This window comes from Crotalus tigris, unplaced genomic scaffold (genome assembly GCF_016545835.1).
Source record: "Crotalus tigris isolate CLP2741 ecotype Arizona unplaced genomic scaffold, ASM1654583v1 scf7180000021220.622782, whole genome shotgun sequence".
Lineage (NCBI taxonomy): Eukaryota > Metazoa > Chordata > Lepidosauria > Squamata > Viperidae > Crotalus > Crotalus tigris.
The window spans coordinates 424,772-445,394 of NW_024098407.1; the positions used below are offsets into that span (position 1 = coordinate 424,772).

At 48.9% G+C, this 20,623-nt stretch overlaps 2 protein-coding genes across 5 annotated transcripts in view; one reads left to right on the top strand and one right to left on the bottom strand.

Annotated features, from left to right (window-relative positions):
• Nucleotides 1-734: 734 nt before the first annotated feature.
• LOC120320228 (leucine-rich repeat-containing protein 51-like) lies at nt 735-15,080 on the bottom strand. 4 transcript variants are annotated; one of them, XM_039369776.1, is made up of 6 exons: nt 14,985-15,080; nt 12,999-13,024; nt 11,542-11,639; nt 7,582-7,787; nt 5,075-5,223; nt 735-920 (listed from the first exon to the last, which is right to left on the bottom strand). In XM_039369776.1, exons 1-6 carry the CDS (start codon nt 14,985-14,987, stop codon nt 779-781), a joined length of 624 nt encoding a protein of 207 aa, XP_039225710.1. In that variant the 5' UTR covers nt 14,988-15,080; the 3' UTR covers nt 735-778. The 4 variants fall into 4 exon arrangements, with proteins under 4 accessions (XP_039225710.1, XP_039225711.1, XP_039225713.1 ...); XM_039369777.1 differs by lacking the exon at nt 14,985-15,080 and adding an exon at nt 14,743-14,857; XM_039369779.1 differs by lacking the exons at nt 12,999-13,024; nt 14,985-15,080 and adding an exon at nt 12,775-12,951 and having other exon boundaries at nt 11,542-11,634.
• A 97-nt stretch (nt 15,081-15,177) lies between these two features.
• Nucleotides 15,178-20,623, top strand: part of NUMA1 (nuclear mitotic apparatus protein 1) — an 83,343-nt gene continuing 77,897 nt past the window's right edge. The window contains 1 exon segment of the mRNA XM_039369780.1: nt 15,178-15,427. The gene's annotated coding sequence lies outside the window, so the exon portion shown is untranslated.

A 20,623-nucleotide genomic window follows, 5' to 3' on the forward strand; every position in this document is an offset into this window, starting at 1 on the left:
GTGTGCCTTTGTGGGTCCTCTTCCTCCTCCCTTCTAGCACTGATGATGTTCCCTAGTTGGGTTGTGAAACGTCTGCAAGAAAATCACCCAGCTCAGAGACAAGCAAGGACCCCACTGTCCTTCTCCTCCTCCTCCTCCCTTCCAGCACTGATGATGTTCCCTAGTTGGGCCATGAAATGTCTGCAAGAAAACCCACCAAGCTCAGAGCATCCAGGACCCCGCAGTCTGTCTGTCTTCCTTCCTTCCTTCTTTCCTTCCTTCCTTCCTTCCCTCCCTCCCTCCCTCCCTCCCTCCCTCCCTTCTACCTCCCTCCCTTCTAGCACTGAAGATGTTCCCTAGTTGGGACATGAAACATCTGCAAGAAAACCTCCCAGCTCAGAGAGCACCAGGGATCCTGAGCTACAGAGATCCTCTCCTGGCGGTGTGTCTTACTTTCCCTGCCTTAGCCAAACCTCTCCCACTCTTCATTCGCACCTTGCTAAAAGCACCAGATTCATTTGGAAGATTTCTTACGCATGGAAACACCTCTCCAGATATTTTGGGTTGCCAAGCCCCAGTTCCTCAGCTGTAGGAAGTTACAGGGGTAGCGCAGCCTGTCTAGGCAACAGGTCACAGAGGCTCTTTGACCCCCCCCCCCATATGAATTCTGGGAGAAGCCGAGGCTCTTGATCTTGCCTCCCCCATGTCTGTGCACCCCTGACTCTCGTGCGCCCCCCTCCCCATAATTCACCAGGTGAAGCTACTCTAAAGCTTTATTCCTCAGGAAGCAGCTTGGCCGTCAGTAGCGCTCCCGTTTCTTCCGGATCACCTTCGGCTTGATGTTCATGCGCCGCCAGACGGCTGCGGTGCTGCGGTCCAGTTTGGTGACGCCGCTGAAATCGAAGGACTTCAGCTGGGGCAAGGTGGACAGGACGTAGCTCCTAGGAAGGGAGGGGGCAAGGAGAGGCGGTCAGGCCTTCGCTGGGCTGGACCCTCCGCCCTTCCCTCCAAGGGCTGAACATGCTCCGCCATTGAGGGCTGCTCCTTTAAGGTGCCCAAGGTAGGGAGGGCCACAGTGCCTTCTCTGGGGGTGGGAAAGAGGCTAACCCAGAGGTAGGCAACCTGGGCTCTTTTATGACTCGTGGACTTCAACTCCCAGAATTCCTCAGCCAGCATGGGGGAAACTATGGCCCCTTCATGACTCGTGGACTTCAACTCCCAGAATTCCTCAGCCAGCACGGAGGAACTATGGCCCCCTCATGACTCGTGGACTTCAACTCCCAGAATTCCTCAACCAGCATGGGGAAACTATGGTCCCTTCATGACCTGTGGACTTCAACTCCCAGAATTCCTGAGCCAGCCTGGCTCAGCTTGGAAGCCTCTCCCTTTCCCCTCAGCATGGCTGGCTCAGGAATTCTGGGAGTTGAAGTCCACCAGTCATAAAAGAGCCAAGGTTGCCTACCCTGGCCCTAGGCTAACCCATTACTGCTAGTCCTTGATTTACAACAGTTCATTTAGTGACCACTTGAAGTTACAACGGCACTGAAAGAGTGAGCTATGACCGTTTTTCACACAACCTCTTCAGCGTCCCCCAGACTCACATGATCAACATTCAGACTCTTGACGACTGCCTCATATTTACGATGGTTGCAATGCTGGTGTGTGTGTGTGTGTGTGTGTGATGTGATCCCCTTTTAAGACCACCTGACCAGCAAGGTCAGGGGGGAACCCAGATTCACTTGACAAGCATATATGATCATGATTATCACTGTTCCTTGTATGTACACGGAGAACTGCTGTACCGGAGACAAATTCCTTGTGTGTCTGATCTCGCTTGGCCCATAGAGAATTCTGTTCCATTCCGTTGCATTCTAGCTTAACAGCTGCAGTGATTGGCTGAGCAACGAGGGCAAGGAAGGTCGTAAGATAGGGCAAAATCAACAACTGTCTCACTTAGCAACAGAAATTTTGGGCTCAATTGTGGTCGTAAGTTGAGGACTACCTGTAGATAACGTCCTAAGAAGAGACTGGATAGCTACTTATCTGAAATGGTCTAACACAGGGGTCTTCCAACTTGGCCCTTTGATGACTTGTGGACTTCGACTCCTAGAATTCCTCAGCCAGGCACACGTGCCTGGCTGAGGAATTCTGGGAGTCGAAGTCCACAAGTCATCAAAGGGCCAAGTTTGAAGACCTCTGGTCTAGGGTCTCCTGCTCCAGCAGGGGGTTGGACTAGATGACCTCCAAGGCCCCTTCCAGTTCTGTGACTCTGTCTCAAGGAATCCTTCCAACCATATGAGATGCAAGATCACGTGAATGTAATGTAATACCACTTTACAAGACCTTGGTAAGGCCACACTTGGAATACGGCATCCAGTTTTGGTCACCACGATGTAAAAAAGATGCTGAGACTCTAGAAAGAGTGCAGAGAAGAGCAACAAAGATGATTAGGGGACTGGAGGCTAAAACATACGAGGAACGGTTGCTGGAATTGGGTATGTCTAGTTTAACGAAGAGAAGGACGAGGGTGGACAGGATAGCAGTCTTCCAGTATCTCAGGGGCTGCCCCAAAGAAGAGGGAGTCAAGCTATTCTCCAAAGCGCGCGAAGGCAGGACAAGAAGCAACGGATGGAAACTCACCAAGGAGAGAAGCAACCTGGAACTAAGGAGAAACTTCCTGACAGTGAGAACAACTAACCAGTGGAACCACCTGCCTCCAGAAGCGGTGAATGCTCTAACACTGGGCGTTTTTAAGAAGAGACTGGACAGCCATTTGTCTGAAATGGTGTAGGGTTTCCTGCCTGAGCAGGGGGATGGACTAGAAGACCCCCAAGGTCCCTGCCACTTCTATTATTATTTTTTCTCAAGGAATCCTTCCAACTACACAAGGATATAAGCTCAGAGGTGTGTTTCATCCTCCTCCTCACGAAACAAATGAAAGAGCAGTTTCTCTAGTCGGTTGGCACAGGTTCAAAAAGAGCCAAGAAGAGGTTGAAGGAACTGACCCACCCAGTTGGACTTCCTGCAAGTCGTGGAACCAGCTCCATCCAGAGAGTCGATGGATCTTGGAGACCAGCCAGGATGGAAGAAGAGAGAGTGTGAGGGCAACGGGGGCACCAATAGACAATTGAACGAGAGCATAATTCGGGATCTCCTAAACTATTTAGGGTTAATTTTGCCTGTGTCAATCAGAGGTAGTAGGAGAAATCGTAATTGACGCAATGAGTCATCGCTCCAATCACAGTGTCTTATGTACGGCGTTGTGCAACCTTGTGTTCTTGCAAGACTTACGAAATTGGAGTGGTTTCTTTCCAGTGTCTTAGGAAGGAAGGAAGGAAGGCCTGCTTTCTACATAACTAATATTGGCAACGATTTGTCCTGATTTAATAGGAACTCAACGTGGCGCTGCCAATGTAAGCTGGGTTTTTGTCTGGCAGAACCTGCTGCGGAGAATGAAAGCGGATCAGGAAATCTTCCCAGGAAGATGGGCCAAAGCAGGGGTCTTCCAACTTGGCCCTTTGAGGATTTGTGGACTTCGACTCCCAGAATTCCTCAGCCAGGCACGCGTGCCTGGCTGAGGAATTCTGGGAGTCGAAGTCCACAAGTCCTCAAAGGGCCAAGTTGGAAGACCCCTGGGCCAAAGGATTCCATGGGAGAACAACATGTAATTTTGTGATTGGGGACTGGGGGTCAATCCAATGCAAAAGGAAGCATGCTTTTGGCCCTGGAAGACCCCCACGAGAGGGACGTGTTGATCCATTGAGACAGAAAGAGTGGGCGGATTCAAGAATAGAATTTAGGTGTGTTAATGCAAAGCTGGTGGGGTCTGGAGAACACCCATTTCAAATCCAGAATAACGGTGGGAAGGGACCTTGGAGGTCATCTAGTCCAACCCCCTGCTCAGGCAGGAAACCCTATACCATTTCGGACAAATGGCTGTCCAGTCTCTTCTCAAAAACTTCCAGTGTTGGAGCATTCACCGCTTCTGGAGGCAGGTGGTTCCACTGGCTAATTGTTCTCACTGTCAGGAAGTTTCTCCTTAGTTCCAGGTTGCTTCTCTCCTTGGTTAGTTTCCATCCATTGCTTCTTGTCCTGCCTTCTTCAGGGGCTTTGGAGAATAGCTTGACTCCCACTCTTCTTGGGGGCAGCCCCTCAATCATCCAATAAATGAATAAATGAATCATGAATGAATAAATGAATGTATCAATCAATCAATCAAAATAGAGCTGGAAGGGACCTTGGAGGTCTTCTAGTCCAACCCCCTGCTCAAGCATGAGTCCGGCCTACACCCTTTCAGGCAGGTGACTGTCCAGTCTTTTCTTTAAAGCCTCCAGTGATGGAGCACCCTCATATATCAGAAGCCTGCTATCAGGTCACCCCTATTCCTTCTCTTAGTTAGGCTCGCCCAGGGGGAGGCCATCTTGGCTCTTTTATGACTGGTGGATTTCAACACCCAGAATTCCTGAGCCAGCCATGCTGAGGGGAAAGGGAGAGGTTTCCAAGCTGAGCCATGCTGGCTGAGGAATTCTGGGAGTTGAAGTCCACAAGTCATGAAGGGGCCATAGTTCCCCCATGCTGGCTGAGGAATTCTGGGAGTTGGAGTCCACAAGTCATGAAGGGGCCATAGTTCCCCCATGCTGGCTCAGGAATTCTGGGAGTTGAAGTCCACGAGTCAAGAAGGGGCCATAGTTCCCCCATGCTGGCTCAGGAATTCTGGGAGTTGAAGTCCACGAGTCATGAAGAGGCTACAGTTCCCCATGCTGGCTCAGGAATTCTGGGAGTTGGAGTCCACAAGTCATGAAGGGACTATAGTTTCCCCATGCTGGCTGAGGAATTCTGGGATTTGAAGTCCTCAAGTCATGAAGGGGCTGTAGCTCCCCCATGCTGGCTCAGGAATTCTGGGAGTTGAAGTCCACGAGTCATGAAGGGGCCAAAGTTTCCCCCATGCTGGCTCAGGAATTCTGGGAGTTGAAGTCCACAAGTCATGAAGGGGCCAAGGTTGCCTACCTACCCCTGGGCTGGACATTCCCAGTCCTTGCAACTCTCCTTCAGGTGTTCTAGCCCAGGGCAAAGCTTCCAAACCTCCAGGGCTTACCTGTAGCCCTTTTCCTCCTCAAGAGGGTTTCCGTGGAGAGTCAGGCTGCGCAGGTGAGGCAAGATGGCCAGCTTGTCCACTTCAGACAGGTGCTGGATGCTGTTGCCATGAAGGTTCAGATTCCGGAGGTTGTAGTAAGTGGTCAGTACCTGGGAAGAAGTGCAAGAATAACAGGGTGTGTGTGTGTGTTTATTTTTATGGCTTGGTTTCTCCTTAGTGGCTTCTCTGAGCAGCAGGGAAGGGCCTGGTGACGCCTTGCAGGTTGATTTCCCAGGCTGGACCACCTGTCCCTGCCCCTGGCTGTTAAGGGTGGTATTTAGGACGCTCATAAACCAGTGCTGGGCATCTGGTCCCTCTCTGCCCTCCCACCCCCACATCTCCTCTGGGGTGGGTTTATGCCTGTGCTTTGTGGAAGAACCCAGCTATGTTTAACTGAACTGAATATTTTATTTTGGTCAAGCATGATTAGACACCCAAGGTATTTGTCTCCAGTATAGAAGCTCTCTGGGTGTATGCAAAGCAACAGAACCATCACCATCATCATCCCAATGAAAGGAGGAAGTAAAGAACGTAAGAAAGATAAGCAATAATATGACAGCCCCAATATAGGGGTTAATATACACAGACATTATTTTTACAGACGTTATTCATCACAGACATTATTGTTATACTATGATATGGTAATATAATACGTATTATTTCATAACATATAACAGTTCATACACTTGGAATCCTGCATCCAGTTTTGGTCACCGCGATGTAAAAAAGATGCTGAGACTCTAGAAAGAGTGCAGAGAAGAGCAACAAAGATTAGGGGACTGGAGGCTAAAGCATATAAGGAACGGTTGCTGGAATTGGGTATGTCTGGTTTAATGAAGAGAAGGACGAGGGGGGACATGATAGTCTTCCAGTATCTCAGGGGCTACCCCAAAGAAGAGGGAGTCAAGCTATTCTCCAAAGCGCCTGAAGGCAGGACGAGAAGCAACAGATGGAAACTAACCAAGGAGAGAAGCAACCTGGAACTAAGGAGAAACTTCCTGGCAGTGAGAACAATTAACCAGTGGAACTACCTGCCTTCAGAAGCGGGGAATGCTCCAACACTGGAAGCTTTTAAGAAGAGACTGGACAGCCATTTGTCTGAAATGGTGTAGGGCAGTGGTGGCGAACCTATGGCACGGGTGCCCGAGGCAGAACTCGGAGCCCTCTCTGTGGGAACACGTGCCATTGCCCCAGCCTTGCCTCTCCCTGCGACCCCCTCCTCTCCAGTAGCCCCCCCTGAAGGAAAGTCGCCCCTGAGTGTGGCCCACCCAGAGCAGCGCAGCCAAGGACAGGGCAGCCAGGCAGCGTAGAGAAAACTCTGCCCTCACACCCCATTATGCAGTTGATGCTGCAGGGCGCGGGCAGAGGGCATGGCCGCCATAGCACTGCTGGGCTGCCTGGGTGATCGGCGGGCCCTGGAGGCAGTTAGTGACCCTGCAGGCAGGCGGGGCGGGGGATGGGGGGGCAGAGCAGGGATGGGGCAGGGGGTGGAGTGGGGGCGGGGCCAGTTTTGGGGCACTCGGTCTCTAAAAGGTTCGCCATCACTGGTATAGGGTTTCCTGCCTGAGCAGGGGGTTGGACTAGATGACCTCCAAGGTCCCTTCCAACTTTATTATTATTATTAAAACTCACGTAACAAATCTCTCACAAGTACAGAACTTTTGGGCTCAGTTGTGATTGTAAGTTGAGGACTACCTGTTTTACAAAGTAGTATATAGCATAATATATATGTACAATATAATATAAAATAGGGGTCTTCAAACTTGGCCCTTTTATGACTTGTGGACTTCAACTCCCAGAATGGTATTTTTTTGACAGCTGAATGCCACAAAGTTTCATTGTAATATATGCTGATTAGTGTACAATTAAAGAGACAAAGTCCTGTTCTATTCTATTCTATTCTATTCTATTCTATTCTATTCTATTCTATTCTGTAATTCTATTCTACTCTATTCTATTCTTATTCCATTGTGTAATTCTATTCTATTCTATTCTATTCTATTCTATTCTATTCTATTATTCTATTCTATTCTGTAATTCTATTCTACTCTATTCTATTCTTATTCCATTGTGTAATTATATTCTATTCTATTCTATTCTATTCTATTCTATTCTATTATTCTATTCTATTCTGTAATTCTATTCTACTCTATTCTATTCTTATTCCATTGTGTAATTCTATTCTATTCTATTCTATTCTATTCTATTCTATTCTATTCTATTCTATTCTATTCTATTCTATTCTATTCTATTCTATTCTATTCTATTCTATTCCATTCCATTCTTATTCAATTCCATTCTTATTCCATTCTGTAATTCTATTCTGTTCTATTGTCTGTTCTGTTCTGTTCAATTCCACTCCATATTTTCTATTCTATTCTATTCTGTTCCATTCCATTCCAATCCAATCCAATCCAATCCACACAGACATCAGTTTACAAGGGCCGGCCAGTGGCGGGTTCACATACCGGGTCGATGGTGGGCAGGTCGTTGAAGGAGAGGTCAATCCAGTAGATGTCCAGGGGATACTCCAGCAGCTTCTCCATGATGTCTGGGAAGTCCGTCAGGTCGCTCAGGGTGTTGTTGTTCAGCCGCAGGGCCTGGGTCAGCAGGCGGCCCCCCTCCGAGCGCCGGATTGGTCTGAGGCCTGGACGAGGCTCCTCCGTCAGCAGGTCTGGGGGGGGGAAGCAAAGAGGGCAGAGGGAGGCGCTTGCTGTGCCAGTAGCCACTGGGCATCGTCCGGCAGCTGATGCTGCCTGCACAGGACCCACAGCTCTGGAGCATGTGCAGAATGCACTCCCCACTGCTAGGCTAGAAGCCTACGGAGATTCTTTATCATCCAGGGTCACAGTTTCCCAAAAGTTAGCTTTCTTGGGTTTTTTTTTTCCTTGAAAACATTTCACCTCTCATCCAGAAACTTCCATTCAGAAGTTCAGAGCAGAAGCTTATTATTAAATTATTAACATGTTATTCTCTTATTTCTGTCTTATTCGCTTGTGGTATCCCAGCTCAGAAAAAGGACCTGGAAAATTCTCCTATTGCAAGTCTAACTAACCCTCCCTCTCCATATAGACCGGGGGGGGGGGGTTTAGGGGTCCCAGGGATTCAGAGGTCTCATTCTCAGGAAGGGGTGTGTTTGCGTGTCAAAAAAAAAAAAAAAGATGGGTGTTGATCACAGGGTTGTGATAGGGAGCACCATCCCTGCAGCTGTGCAGAAAGATAGCCAGGGGCAGTGATGGCGAACCTTTTAGAGACCGAGTGCCCAAACTGCAACCCAAAACCCACTTATGCATTGTCCTGTGCTGAGTGGCTGTGACCCATTGGGTGGGCGTGGCTGTGGTGGTAACAGCAGACTGGGTGGGACTAAAAAGTTCAATCAATCAATTCCAACTTTGCAAGATCTCCCCCCCCCCCTCCGCGAGAAGTTGAAATTGACTGATTGAACCTTTTTTTTTTTTTTGCACATGGTTTCAGAGGCCTAAAGCGAAAAGGTTTTATAAAACCCAGCTGAAGGCCCAGGACTGGGGGCGACGGCGCGCGTGCCCACAGAGAGGGCTCTGAGTGCTGCCTCTGGCACCCATGCCATAAGTTCGCCAACCACTGGAACAGAATAACAGTTGGAAGGGACCTTGGAGGTCATCTAGTCCAACCCCCTACCCAGGCAGGTAACCCTATATCAGTGATGGCAAACCTTTTAGAGACCAAGTGCCCAAACTGCAACCCAAAACCCACTTATGCATCGTTGGGTGCCGGGTAGGTGTGTCCCATTGGGTGGGTGTGGCCAATTGGATGGGCGTGTCCCATTGGGTGGGCGTGGTTGTGGTGGTAACGGCAGACTGGGTGGGACTAAAATGTTCAATCAATCAATTCCAACTTTGCAAGATCTTTTTTTTCCCACGAGAAGTTGAAATTGATTGAACCTTTTTTTTTTTTTTGTACACGGCGTTGGAGGCCTAAAGCAAAAAGGTTTTATAAAACCCAGCTGAAGGCCCAGGACTGGGGCGACGGTGCGCGTGCCCACAGAGAGGGCTCTGAGTGCCGCCTCTGGCACCCGTGCCATAGGTTCGCCACCACTGGTCTGGGGCATGGAAAAGGGGACAGGGCGCTAAAGCCACCGATGTGCAGGCCACGTTTTGAGTCAAGGGTTTGCACGGAGTCCTTCGGGGGAATCCGCCTGCTCGGCTGGGGAGATCCTTAGAAAGTGAGAAATTCTTCGTCTCACTCAAAAGGTGCTTTGCTTGGAATGGAGTGATGAAGCTGGGAGGGCATCCAAAGAGCCCTCTGGATTCCCCCCTCCCCACTCCATCTATGTATTTTATTTATTTATCAAATTTATATAACCGCCCATCTCACAAGACAGTATAGAGCAGGTCAAAAAAAAGCAATCATCCTTAAAAAGTTATAATGATAATAATAAAGTTGGAAGGGACCTTGGAGATCATCTAGTCCAACCCTCTGCTCAGGGAGGAAACCCTATACCAATGTCTTCTGGAGCAGGAGGAGGAGAATAACAGACTTGGAAGGGACCTTGGAGGTCATCTAGTCCAACCCCCTGCTCAGGCAGGAAACCCTAGACCAGGGGTAGGCAACCTCGGCTCTTTTATGACTCATGGACTTCAACTCCCAGAATTCCTGAGACAGCTATGCTTACTCAGGAATTCTGGGAGTTGAAGTCCACGAGTCATAAAAAAGCCAAGGTTGCCTACCTCTGCTCTATACCATTTCAGACAAGTGGCTGTCCAGTCTCTTCTTAAAAACTCCCAGTGTTGGAGCATTCACCGCTTCTGGAGGCAGGTGGTTCCACTGGTTAATTGTTCTAACTGTCAGGAAGTTTCTCCTCAGTTCTAGGTTGCTTGATAATGAGATGGGAGGCACATAAATTTAATAAAGAAGCAAAAATATAAAGTTAAAGGAGCACATGACAGACGAGAGATTGGATTAGCAAGGCAGCTAGCTCAGGATCTCCCCGGACTTTCATTATTCCGATGGGGTTGACTTAAATCACTTGGCAGCCACTCAAGCTCAAGGAAGATTCTCCATCATTCTCGGTCACAGCTGTCCCAAAGATGCTTTTTTTTCTCCAGCCCCAAAAGGCAACTGGACTTTCTTGTTTTTTTTCTTTGAAAATGTTTGATTTCTCCTCCAAGACGTTTCTTCAGTTCTGGAGTTTTTGGATGAGAAGCAAAATGTTTCCAAAGGGGGAAAAAAAAAAAAAAAGAAAGTCGCCTATTGAAAAACAAAACATCCTTGGGTTGATTATCCCTTGTTTCGAGAGAGACACACAAGGATCTTCTCATTTGGCAAAATAGCAGTGGATTTTTTTTTGCTTTTAATTTTATTGATTTATTTACACGCACACATAACATATAAATATGTATATAAATATAATATAAAATTTAAAAACCTTTATTTCTACAAATAACTCAAGACAGCAAACATCTCAAAACATATGGTCGTCTTCCTCTTTTCCCCATAACCACCACCCTGGAGGGGGGGGCTGAGAGGAAGGGATCGGCCCAAAGTCACCCAGTCGGTTTTCATCCCTAAAGCAGGACTAGAACTCACCGTCTCCTGGCGATTGGCCCAAAGGCACCCAGCTGGCTTTCATGGCTGAGGCGGGACTAGAATTCTCTGTCTCCTGATGATTGGTCTAGTCACCCAACTATCTTTAATGGCTAAGGCGGGACTAGAACTCACTGTCTCCTGGTGATTGGCCCAAAGTCACCCAGCTAGCTTTCATGCATAAGGCAGGACTAGAACTCCCCGTCTCCTGGTCACTGGCCCAAAGGCACCAGTCGGCTTTTGTGGCTAAGGCGGGATTAGAACTCTCCATCTCCTGGTGATTGGCCCAAACTCCCCCAGCGACCTTGAATGGCTAAGCCAGGATTAGAATTCTGTTTCCTGGTGATTGGCCTAGTCACCCAGCTGTCTTTCATGGCTGAGGCGGGACTAGAACTCCCCATCTCCTGGTGATTGGCCCAAAGTCACCCAGCCGTCTTTCATGGCTGAGGCGGGACTAGAACTCTCCATCTCCTGGTGATTGGCCCAAAGTCACACAGCTGGAGAAGGTGGGACTCACCGTCTTCTGGTTTCTAGCCTGCTGCCTGAACCGCTAGATCAGGGGTTTTGCAACCTTGACCACTTTAAGACTTGTGGACTTCTGCTCCCAGAATTCCTCAGCCAGCTATGCTGTTCTATGCTGGCTGAGGAATTCTGGGAGCTGAAGTCCACAAGTCTTAAAGTGGTCACGGTTGCAGACCGCTGCGCTGGACCAAGCTGGCTGTAACAACTCCGAGTTTGAGCCCCAACAACGGCACATGGACTTTCTCTACAAGCGTCTCCTGCCTGCAACATCGTTGGCAGCTTCGAATATCAAATATCAAAACCCAGAAATAAAAACAGCCCCAGGCTGGGGGACTCGTTTGTACCTTGCATGAAGCTGATGCCTCGGAAGGAGAAGTCCAGCGGTGGCGCCTGGAGGGAGGCCTTGGTGTAATTCCAGTGCACGCAGGTCTTTCCAGCTGTGCTGGCAAAACACAACGTCACACGCCCAGAGATTCACACATGGCTGAGGCAGGCAGGTTGCTGGGCTCGCTTCTGCAGGACCCTGTCCACACGTCCCACTTTGGGGAAGGGGATTCCGGCTGGGGGGAGGGAAGGAGGGAAGGAGGGGGCGACCCAGAGAATGGCCAAGCTCCGGGGAAGAGATGGGGCTATGGAAGTGAAAATGTGCATTGCACGAAACCTGCTGTGGCCATCTTGACTTTTCTGACTGCCTGCTGTGGACAGCCCCGTTCCAGCATGACTCTATAAACCATAATGGACAAATCACCATGGAAGGTCAAACGAGCCACAGTACATCGGTGCGTGTGGGGCGGACATGACCCGTGTCTTGTGCAAAGGATGTCTGGCGTGTTGAGCCAACAGCCAGGAGCAGTGCCAGCTGTTGAACAGGTGTGCCTGACGGATGGCACCAATTTAGGAAAGTGATAAACCACCAAAAGGGTTGGAGCAGATCCCGGGCATGCCTCAAGAGGTGTGGCCTGGTATGCCTGGCTGAGGAATTCTGGGAGTTGAAGTCCAGGGCTCTTCCAACTTGGCCCTTTGATGGCTTGTGGACTTCAGCTCCCAGAATTCTTCAGCCAGTGTGCCTAGCTGAGGAATTCTGGGAGTTGAAGTCCAGGACTCTTCAAACTTGGCCCTTTGATGACTTGTGGACTTCAACTCCCAGAATTCCCCAGTCAATCTTAACCCTAACTCATGGCTGGCTGGGGAATTCTGGGAGTTGAAGTCCACAAGTCATCAAAGGGCCAAGTTTGAAGACCCTTGGGTTAGGTATTATTTTGGGGAAAATACGGTACTAAATGTTTCCTTCTGGCTGATGATCTTAACTGGGGCTTAATTTTTGGGTGGGGTTTATATTACGAGCATCCTGAAAAATCACGCTAGGTCTTATTTTCCGCTTGGGTCTTATTTTGGGGGAAACACGGTAGCTATATTCTGTAGATCTGAATGCGAATCATGGTTTTCTCCAGATGCCCCCCCCAACAGCCCTCATCCCTCTCCCCTCCCTTTCCTGTCATCTGTTCAGCTTAAATTGCAATATTGTTTTGGGAGGCAATTGCTCCCACTTGGTGCCTAGCCTTGATCCTTGCTCTTACCCCAAAGCTGGCACTCATCCTATCCCCGGAAAGAGACGCCCTCGGGCTCTGCTTGCAAGGGGGCAGAGGCTCAGGGCTCTGCTTGCAAGGGGGCAGAGGCTCAGGGAGCGTCAGAAGCAGGGTGAGATGTAGGAGATGCAGAAGAGAGATTAAAAATAATGGACGGCCGCTTCTTGCAGCTCTGCAAACCTCTGGGGGGCCGGGTGAGTGAAGAAATTACCCACCTGGGAAAGGAAAGTGCGGAGCTTGCCTGGAGGAGAAACGAAAAACAGAATTAACACCGATAGGAGAAAATGTGTGTAGCCCAGGTTTGAAGTTGCTGCTCTTTGAGCTTGTCTGTTTGCTCCAAGATGTTTCACGGCCCGCCTAGGTAACATCATCCAGGCTAGAAGAGAATGGGGTTTGAAGGGAGGAGGAGGAGGATGACGACAACAGTGGAGTCTTTGGTGCTCTCCGAGTTTGGTGATTTTCTTGCAGATGTTTCATGACCCAACTAGGTACCGTCATCCATGTGAGGGAGTGTGGGGTTTGATCTCTGTTGACATACAATAGCTTGACCCGTCAGTGTTGGTGGGGTTGTGGTTTTCCGCTTGGATCTTCCTTCACTGGGATACTGCTTTCTGGTTTGTTATTTGTCTGGTGTTAATCCCTGCTTATCTGGGTATAGGCTGCAGGAAAGATCCATGCTCCCTTTTAGCAATAATGGTGACCTGGATGGGTCTGCAAGAAAACCCCCAAGCTCAGAGCATCAAGGACCCCAGTTTTTTCTTCCTCCTCCTCCTCCTCCTCTTCTTCCTCCTCCTCCTCTCCTCCTCTTCCTCCTCCTCCTCTTCTCCTCCTCCTCCTCCCCCCTTCTAGCTTTGGAGATGTCACTTAGTTGGGAAGTTAAATGTGTGCAAGAACCCACCTTACAGAGTACCAAGAACCTCAAACACCAGGAAGGGCAGGGGATCCATTGCAATCCACAACTAGACTCCAACTTCCATCATGCCCCACCAGCATGTGAGCTCCTATAACTCCCCCTGGCCCTGCTGACAGGGATTCCGGGCATGGTGGCCTCTCCCCTCCTTCAGTGCCATGTGCAGGCCAAAGGAAGAGGGTAGAAAATACACGAAGGGGAAGAGGGAATAGATCTATTCTCCCTAGCAGCTAAAGCTTAAAGAACCAACAAGCGGAAGCTTTAGAATGGGAGATCCATTCTAAAAACCAGGAGGAATTTTTTTGGGGTTGTGAGAGTTATTGAGCTGTGGAACAGCCCGACTCATGAAGTTAGATTTTTTTTAAAGAAGAGATTGGATAACCATTTATCTGAAAGGGTATGGCATCTCCTGCCCCGAACATGGGGTTGGACTGGATGATCTCCAAGGTCCCTTCCAACTCTGTTATTCTGTTAGCCTAAATGGCAGGTTGACGGGGGGGGGGGGAGCTTCAAGAGATTTGGGCCGAGTTCAATTAACTCCGGGGTTTTTGTGAGTGGCTGCAAGTGGGGCAGGACCCACGCGCAAGAGGATGTCGGAGTCCAAGCCTGGTGTGTGTGTGTGTGTGTGTGTGTGTGTGTGTGTGTGTGTGTGTGTGTGTGTGTGTGTGTGTGTGTGGTGTGTAGGGTCTCTCTGGGGAAGGGGTAGGCAACCTTGGCTCTTTTATGACTCGTGGACTTCAACTCCCAGAATCCCTGAGCCAGCATAGCTGGCTCAGGAATTCTGGGAGTTGAAGTCCACGAGTCATAAAAGAGCCAAGGTTGCCTACCTCTGCTCTGGGGGATTCACAAGCCAGCTGTGGATGCTGGTAATCGTGGTCCAGCGATTCCAGAGGGTCGCGCATTGGGAAGCCCAGGCTGCGCTGCTCTGCCCCTGTGCTCGGATCGCTGGATCGGGCGCAGAGAGTGGCCACAAACCCACTCCCGCTCTTGTGCTCGCGGGGGATCGGGGCCCCTGGCGCAGGCGGAGAAGCGTGCAAAACAGGAGCCACCTTGCACGGCTGCAAGTCCGGGGCTGCTTCGGGATCCGGCGCAGAGCGGCGCGCCCCTCTTCAAAGCCGCACCGCCCGTCCCGGGAAGCGCGCCCTCCTCCCTTCTGGGCCGTGGCTGGGGATGATAGAAGCAGGAGTGCAATCTGCAGCGGGTCTTTTTCCCCACCTTTCCAGCCTGCCCCCCCCGCCCCCCCCCGCGCCCCGCCTTGCAGGCGCCCCCCGAGCCGCGCGCGCGGACCCACCATCCTCGCCCGGCGCCCGGATTGGAACGCGGGGGCGGGGCGTCGCCTAGGCAACAGCAATACAGCCGCGTTCGGAAGCGGGAAGGGAAAAAAAAAAAAAAAGAGAGAGAGAGAGAGAGAGAGAGAGAGAGAGCTCGCCGCGCGAGGGCCGCCGGGAAGCGTAGTCTCTCCTCTCGGCCAGCGCGGGAGGCCAGTTGCTGGGCGCGCGGGGCCTGCCGGGAGGCGTAGTTCCGGGCCCGCGCTCGCCGTCGCCGCTGCCTCCGCTCCGGCCGCGGCCCGAGGAGAGGCCCAGCTCGACCTCGGGTAGGCCCCGACTGGACCCCGAGCCGCGTCCCCGCGACGGCCGGCAGCCCCCGCCGGTGGGGAGCGGCCCCCTCGGCGCCCCTGCGAGCCGCCGGCCTTGCCCTCTCACGACGGCCCTGCCAGGTGGGACGGCGGAGCAGGTAGGCCTCTGCTTTGGAGGGGGGGGGAACCTGGAGGATGGGGATGTGTGTGTACGTGTGTACGTAGTCCCCGTGTCCATCCCGTGTCCGGGTTAAGCGTGTCGTGCGAACGCGGCTGTGCAAGATGCGGGTTTGCCGCCCCCCCTCGCCGTCCCCCTCCCCGTACCCCCCTCGGAAGAAGAGGGGGCACCAGGGTGGGTGGGGGGCTCTTTTCCTCCTCCTCTTCCACCCCCCAACGATGCTTTGGCTGCCCTTCCTATGGGGGGGCTTCTTGATTTTGGGGGGCTGCTCAAGGGGGGGGAGCAGGAATCCTGTTTTGGGGATCATTTCTCCTTTGGGGGAGCAATTCTGCTTTTGGGGGGCAAAAAGACCCCCAATTTCTGCCCTTTGGGGTCCGGCATCCCCCTCCCCCTCCCCTTTGGCCACTTCTTTCGCCCCTGCCCAGGTGGGACTGCCCTTAACAGGGGGCACCCCGACTGTGAGCCTTTTCTTTCGTGTGTGTGTGTGTGTGTGTGTGTGTGTGTGTGTGTGTGTGTGTTTGTATGTAATGGGGGTGTGTGGTCTCCCTTAACAGGAGACACCCCGACTGTGAGCCTTTTCTCGTGTGTGTGTGTGTGTGTGTGTGTGTGTGTGTGTGTGTCTGTGTGTGTGTGTGTGTGTAATGGGGGTAATGGGGGTGTGTGGTCTCCCTTAACAGGAGACACCCCGACTGTGAGCCTTTTCTCTCTGTGTGTGTGTGTGTGTGTGTGTGTGTGTGTGTGTAATGGGGGTGTAATGGGGGTGTGTGGTCTCCCTTAACAGGAGGCATCCTGACTGTGAGCCTTTTCTCGTGTGTGTGTGTGTGTGTGTGTGTGTGTGTGTGTGTGTGTGTGTGTATGTGTATGTGTGTTTGTATGTAATGGGGGTGTAATGGGGGTGTGTGGTCTCCCTTAACAGAAGACACCCCAACTGTGACCCTTTTCTCCTCTGCGTATGTGTTTGTGTGTGTGTGTGTCTGTGTGTGTAATGGATGTGATGGGGGTGTGTGGTCTGTGACTTGGAGGCTCGGCTGCCACCCCTCCCTCCCTCCCCCCTCCCCTGATGCCCTCCAAGCACAAAACCCCCTCCTTGCTTTTTGCTGCCAGGTCTCTAGTTGTGTCTGTGTGGTTGTGTTGACAGGCCCACTAAGTGGGGCACTTGGGCTGCCGGGACACGTTTTATTTATTTATTCATTCATTCATTGATCTGTCCATTAATTCTATTTCTGTAGCCGCCCACCTGGGTCAAGACTCTGGGCGGCTTAACAGTTTCAAGACCGTGAAAAAGATAAAACGTATTTTAGAAACGATAAAAGCGTCCCAAATAAAGCCCCCAACCCCGCTTCGGTTGCTGGCTTTATGCCTTGCTGCGGAGGGATCTGGAATCCAAGTCTTTCCGGTGGAGATTTCAGAGCTAATGCGTTGTGTGCTGTGGCTTCCAGGGTGTCTTTTGGTGAGCCTCGTACCCCCCAAAAAGGCAGAAAAAGGAAACTATAAGGAGTATAATAACAGGACATCAATTTTTCAAAGAATACCTGCGTGCATCTTGCTGTCTTCCTTGCCGCTTTTGTTACTTTTAAGTCAATTTTAATGTCAGTGTTTTTAATTTTAATAGTTGATGTTTTTATCTTATTGCTTTTACTTAGTTATAAGCTGCTTCATGTCAATTCGTAGCAAGCTGGGAGCATATAAATTTAAAAAATACTGATTAGAAGCTCAGGATTGAACTGTGGGGTCCTTGGCTCTCTCTGAGCTTGGTTATTTTCTTGCAGATATTTGATGACCCAGCTAGGTAACATCATCGGTGCTAGAAGGGAGGAGGAGAAGAGGAGGAGGGAGGGAGGGAGGGAGGGAGGGAGGGAGGGAGGGAGGGAAGGAAGGAAGGAAGGAAGGAAGGAAGGAAGGAAGGAAGGAAGGAAGGAAGGAAGGAAGGAAGGAAGGAAGGACTGTGGGGTCTTTGGTGCTCTCTGAGCTTGGTTATTTTCTTGCAGACATTTGATGACCCAGCTAGGTAACATCATCAGTGTTAGAAGGGAGGAGGAGGAGGAGGAGGAGGAAGAGGAGGAGGAAGGAAGGAAGGAAGGAAGGAAGGAAGGAAGGAAGGAAGGAAGGAAGGAAGGAAGGAAGGAAGGACAGACTGTGGGGTCCTTGGCTCTCTCTGAGCTTGGTGGTTTTCTTGCAGACGTTTGATGACCCAACTAGGTAACATCATCAGTGCTAGAAGCAAATAAGGTAAATAGAAAGCAAACTCCATTCCCTTCTGGCACTGATGATATTACCTACTTGGGCCTTGAAATGTCTGCAAGAAGACAGCCAAGCTAGAGAACACCATGGACCCCTCTGTTGTCTTCCTCCTCCTCCTTCCCCCCTCCACAAACCTCACTTCCTTGTAGCACTGATGATGTTCCCTAGTTTGGTTATGAAATGTCTGCAAGAAAACAGCCCAACTCAGAGAGCACCAGGGACCCCCACATTTAATAAACAAAGCAAATAACAGCCATTCCAATCCCAAATACCAAATGGCCTGTTACCCCTTTGTCGGGATTCCCCCCACCCTCGTGCTGGGGGGGGGGGCTGAGCAAAATCAAACTGGAAGACCAGCTGGAAGCACCAAACGGTCCAGGGATGGGCATGCCTCAGTAGGCCCATCGAACACCCCCCCCCCCAGCTGCACTGGTTTCCACTTTCGTTTTGTGGCTGGTTTTTAATGCTGGAAGCCGCCCAGAGCCTTTCATTACGAGGTAGGTGGCAAATAAATCCAGAAAATAAAATAATATAAAATAAATATAAAATATTAAAATAAAATTAAAATATAATAAAAAAATTAAAATATAAAATAAATATAAAATTAAATTGAATTAAAATATAATATAAAATAAAATAAATATAAATATAAAATTAAAATATAATAAAAAATAAAAAATGTAAAATATAAAAATAAATATAATATAAAATAAATATAAAATATTAAAATAAAATAAAAATATAAAATATAAAAAATAAATATAAAATTAAATTAAAATATAAAATAAAATAAATATAAAATAAAATAAAAATATAAAATAAAATAAATATAAAATATAAAAAATATAAAATAAAATAAATATAAAGGAAATATACAATATAGTAAATAAAAAATAAATATGAAATAAATATAAAAAATTAAAATAAAATTAAAATATAAAATGTAATAAAAAAAGAAAAAAATAAATATTAAATTAAAATATAAAATAAATATAAAATATAATAAGAAATATAAAATGAAACAAATATATAAAATAAATATAAAATAAAATAAATATAAAATATAAAATTCCAAAGTGCTGGTTGTCATCTATAGTTGTTTATATAACAATCGTTTAGCAACAAAACTTTTGTTCCCAATTGTGGCCATAGACTGTAGGGTGGGTGGGTGCTCTTTCCCTGGCCTCTGGTCCAGCTGGCTTTCTTGGTTGGGCTCCCCCCCCAAAAAATTAATGAGATATGTCGAAGTTGCTCCTTGCTGCCTTGACCTCATTGAGAGCCAGAGATGCTGCACCCTCCCCCCCTTTACCCGTGGGGGGGGGGGGAAGAGCTCACGGCTGAAATTCCAGCCAGGCAAACTCCAGCCTCGGACCTGTCCCTGCAAGCCGCCGGTCTCCTCCGCGAGTTGTGGGATGGGCCGCGCGCATTGCTTTCAAGTCAGGAAATGTGAAATCTTCCAGCTCTCTGTATCTTTCCCTGCTGCTTACCTTAATTTGCTTCCCTGGGAGACCTAGAGTCTCTAGACTTTGTTTTGCCTTGAAGACGTTTCCCTTCTCATCCTGGGAGCTTCTTCAGCTCTGGCTGGATGGTGAGTGAAGGATGTCATTCAGTCAGAACTGAAGAAGCTCCTTGGATGAGAAGCAAAACGTCTTCAAGGACAAACAAATTCCAGTTGCCTTTTGTGTGTGTGTGTGTGGGGGGGGGAAGCACTTTGGGGACATTTGATCTGCTAGCGTATTTTTTCTCGAAAAAGCTCTCTGGCATTTTGAGAACAGCAAGCGGGACTCGGCAGTCGGTGGCCAGTGTAAAAAGCAAACTCTGCACGGTGGCCAAAATAAAAATGAAAAATAATCTAGTGGCACCTTTTCCACCTTTTATTAAAAGGCATAAGCTTTTCCCAGGCTCCTTCTGTTGTTGATAGACTGGAATGTTTCCCATTTTCTCATTTGTAAAGTGTGAAATGTGCTGCTTTGCGAAAGTGATTCTATTTTGGTCTCCTTGGAACAAAACGTAAGTGTGGAAAATCTCCCATTTTCTATTTATCAGGGATCCCGGGTGCCCTCTGAGCTTAGTTGTTTCCCTTCAGACGTTTCATGACCCAACTAGGGACCATCATCAGTGCTGGAAGGGAGGGGGGATTGCTCTTTTTCTATATGCAACTGGCTTGCCCTACAGAGCAAGTCCCTCCTCCCTCCTGGCACTGATGATGTTCCCTAGTTGGGTCATAAAACGTCTGCTAGAAAACAAGCAAGCTCAGAGAGCATCAAGGACCCCACAGTCGTCGTCGTCTTCTTCTCCTTCTTCTTCTCCTTCTTCTTTCTTTTCTTCTTCTTTCTTCTTCTTCTTCCTTCTTTCTTTTCTTCTTCTTCTTCCTTCTTCCTCCTCCTCCTCTTCTTCTTCTTCTTCCTCTTCTTCTTCTTCTCCTTCTTCTTTCTTTTCTTCTTCTTTCTTCTTCTTCCTTCTTCTTCCTTCTTTCTTTTCTTCTTCTTCCTTCTTTCTTCTTCCTCCTCCTCCTCCTCCTCCTCTTCTTCTTCTTCTTCTTCTTCTTCTTCTTCTTCTTCTTCTTCTTCTTCTTCTTCTTCTTTTCTTCTTTCTTTTCTTCTTCTTGTTGTTCTTCCTCCTTCTCCTCCTCTTCTTCTTCTTCCTTTTCTTCTTCTTCCTCTTCCTTCTTCTTCTTCTTCCTCCTCCTCCTCCTCCTCTTCCTCCTTCTTCTTTCTTCTTCTTCTTCCTTCTTTCTTTTCTTCTTCTTCTTCCTTCTTCCTCCTCCTCCTCTTCTTCTTCTTCTTCCTCTTCTTCTTCCTCCTCCTCCTCCTCCTCTTCTTCTTCTTCCTTTTCTTCTTCTTCTTCTTCTTCTTCTTCTTCTTCTTCTTCTTCTTCTTCTTCTTCTTCTTCTTCTTCTTCTTCTTCCTTCTTCCTTCTTCTTTCTTTTCTTCTT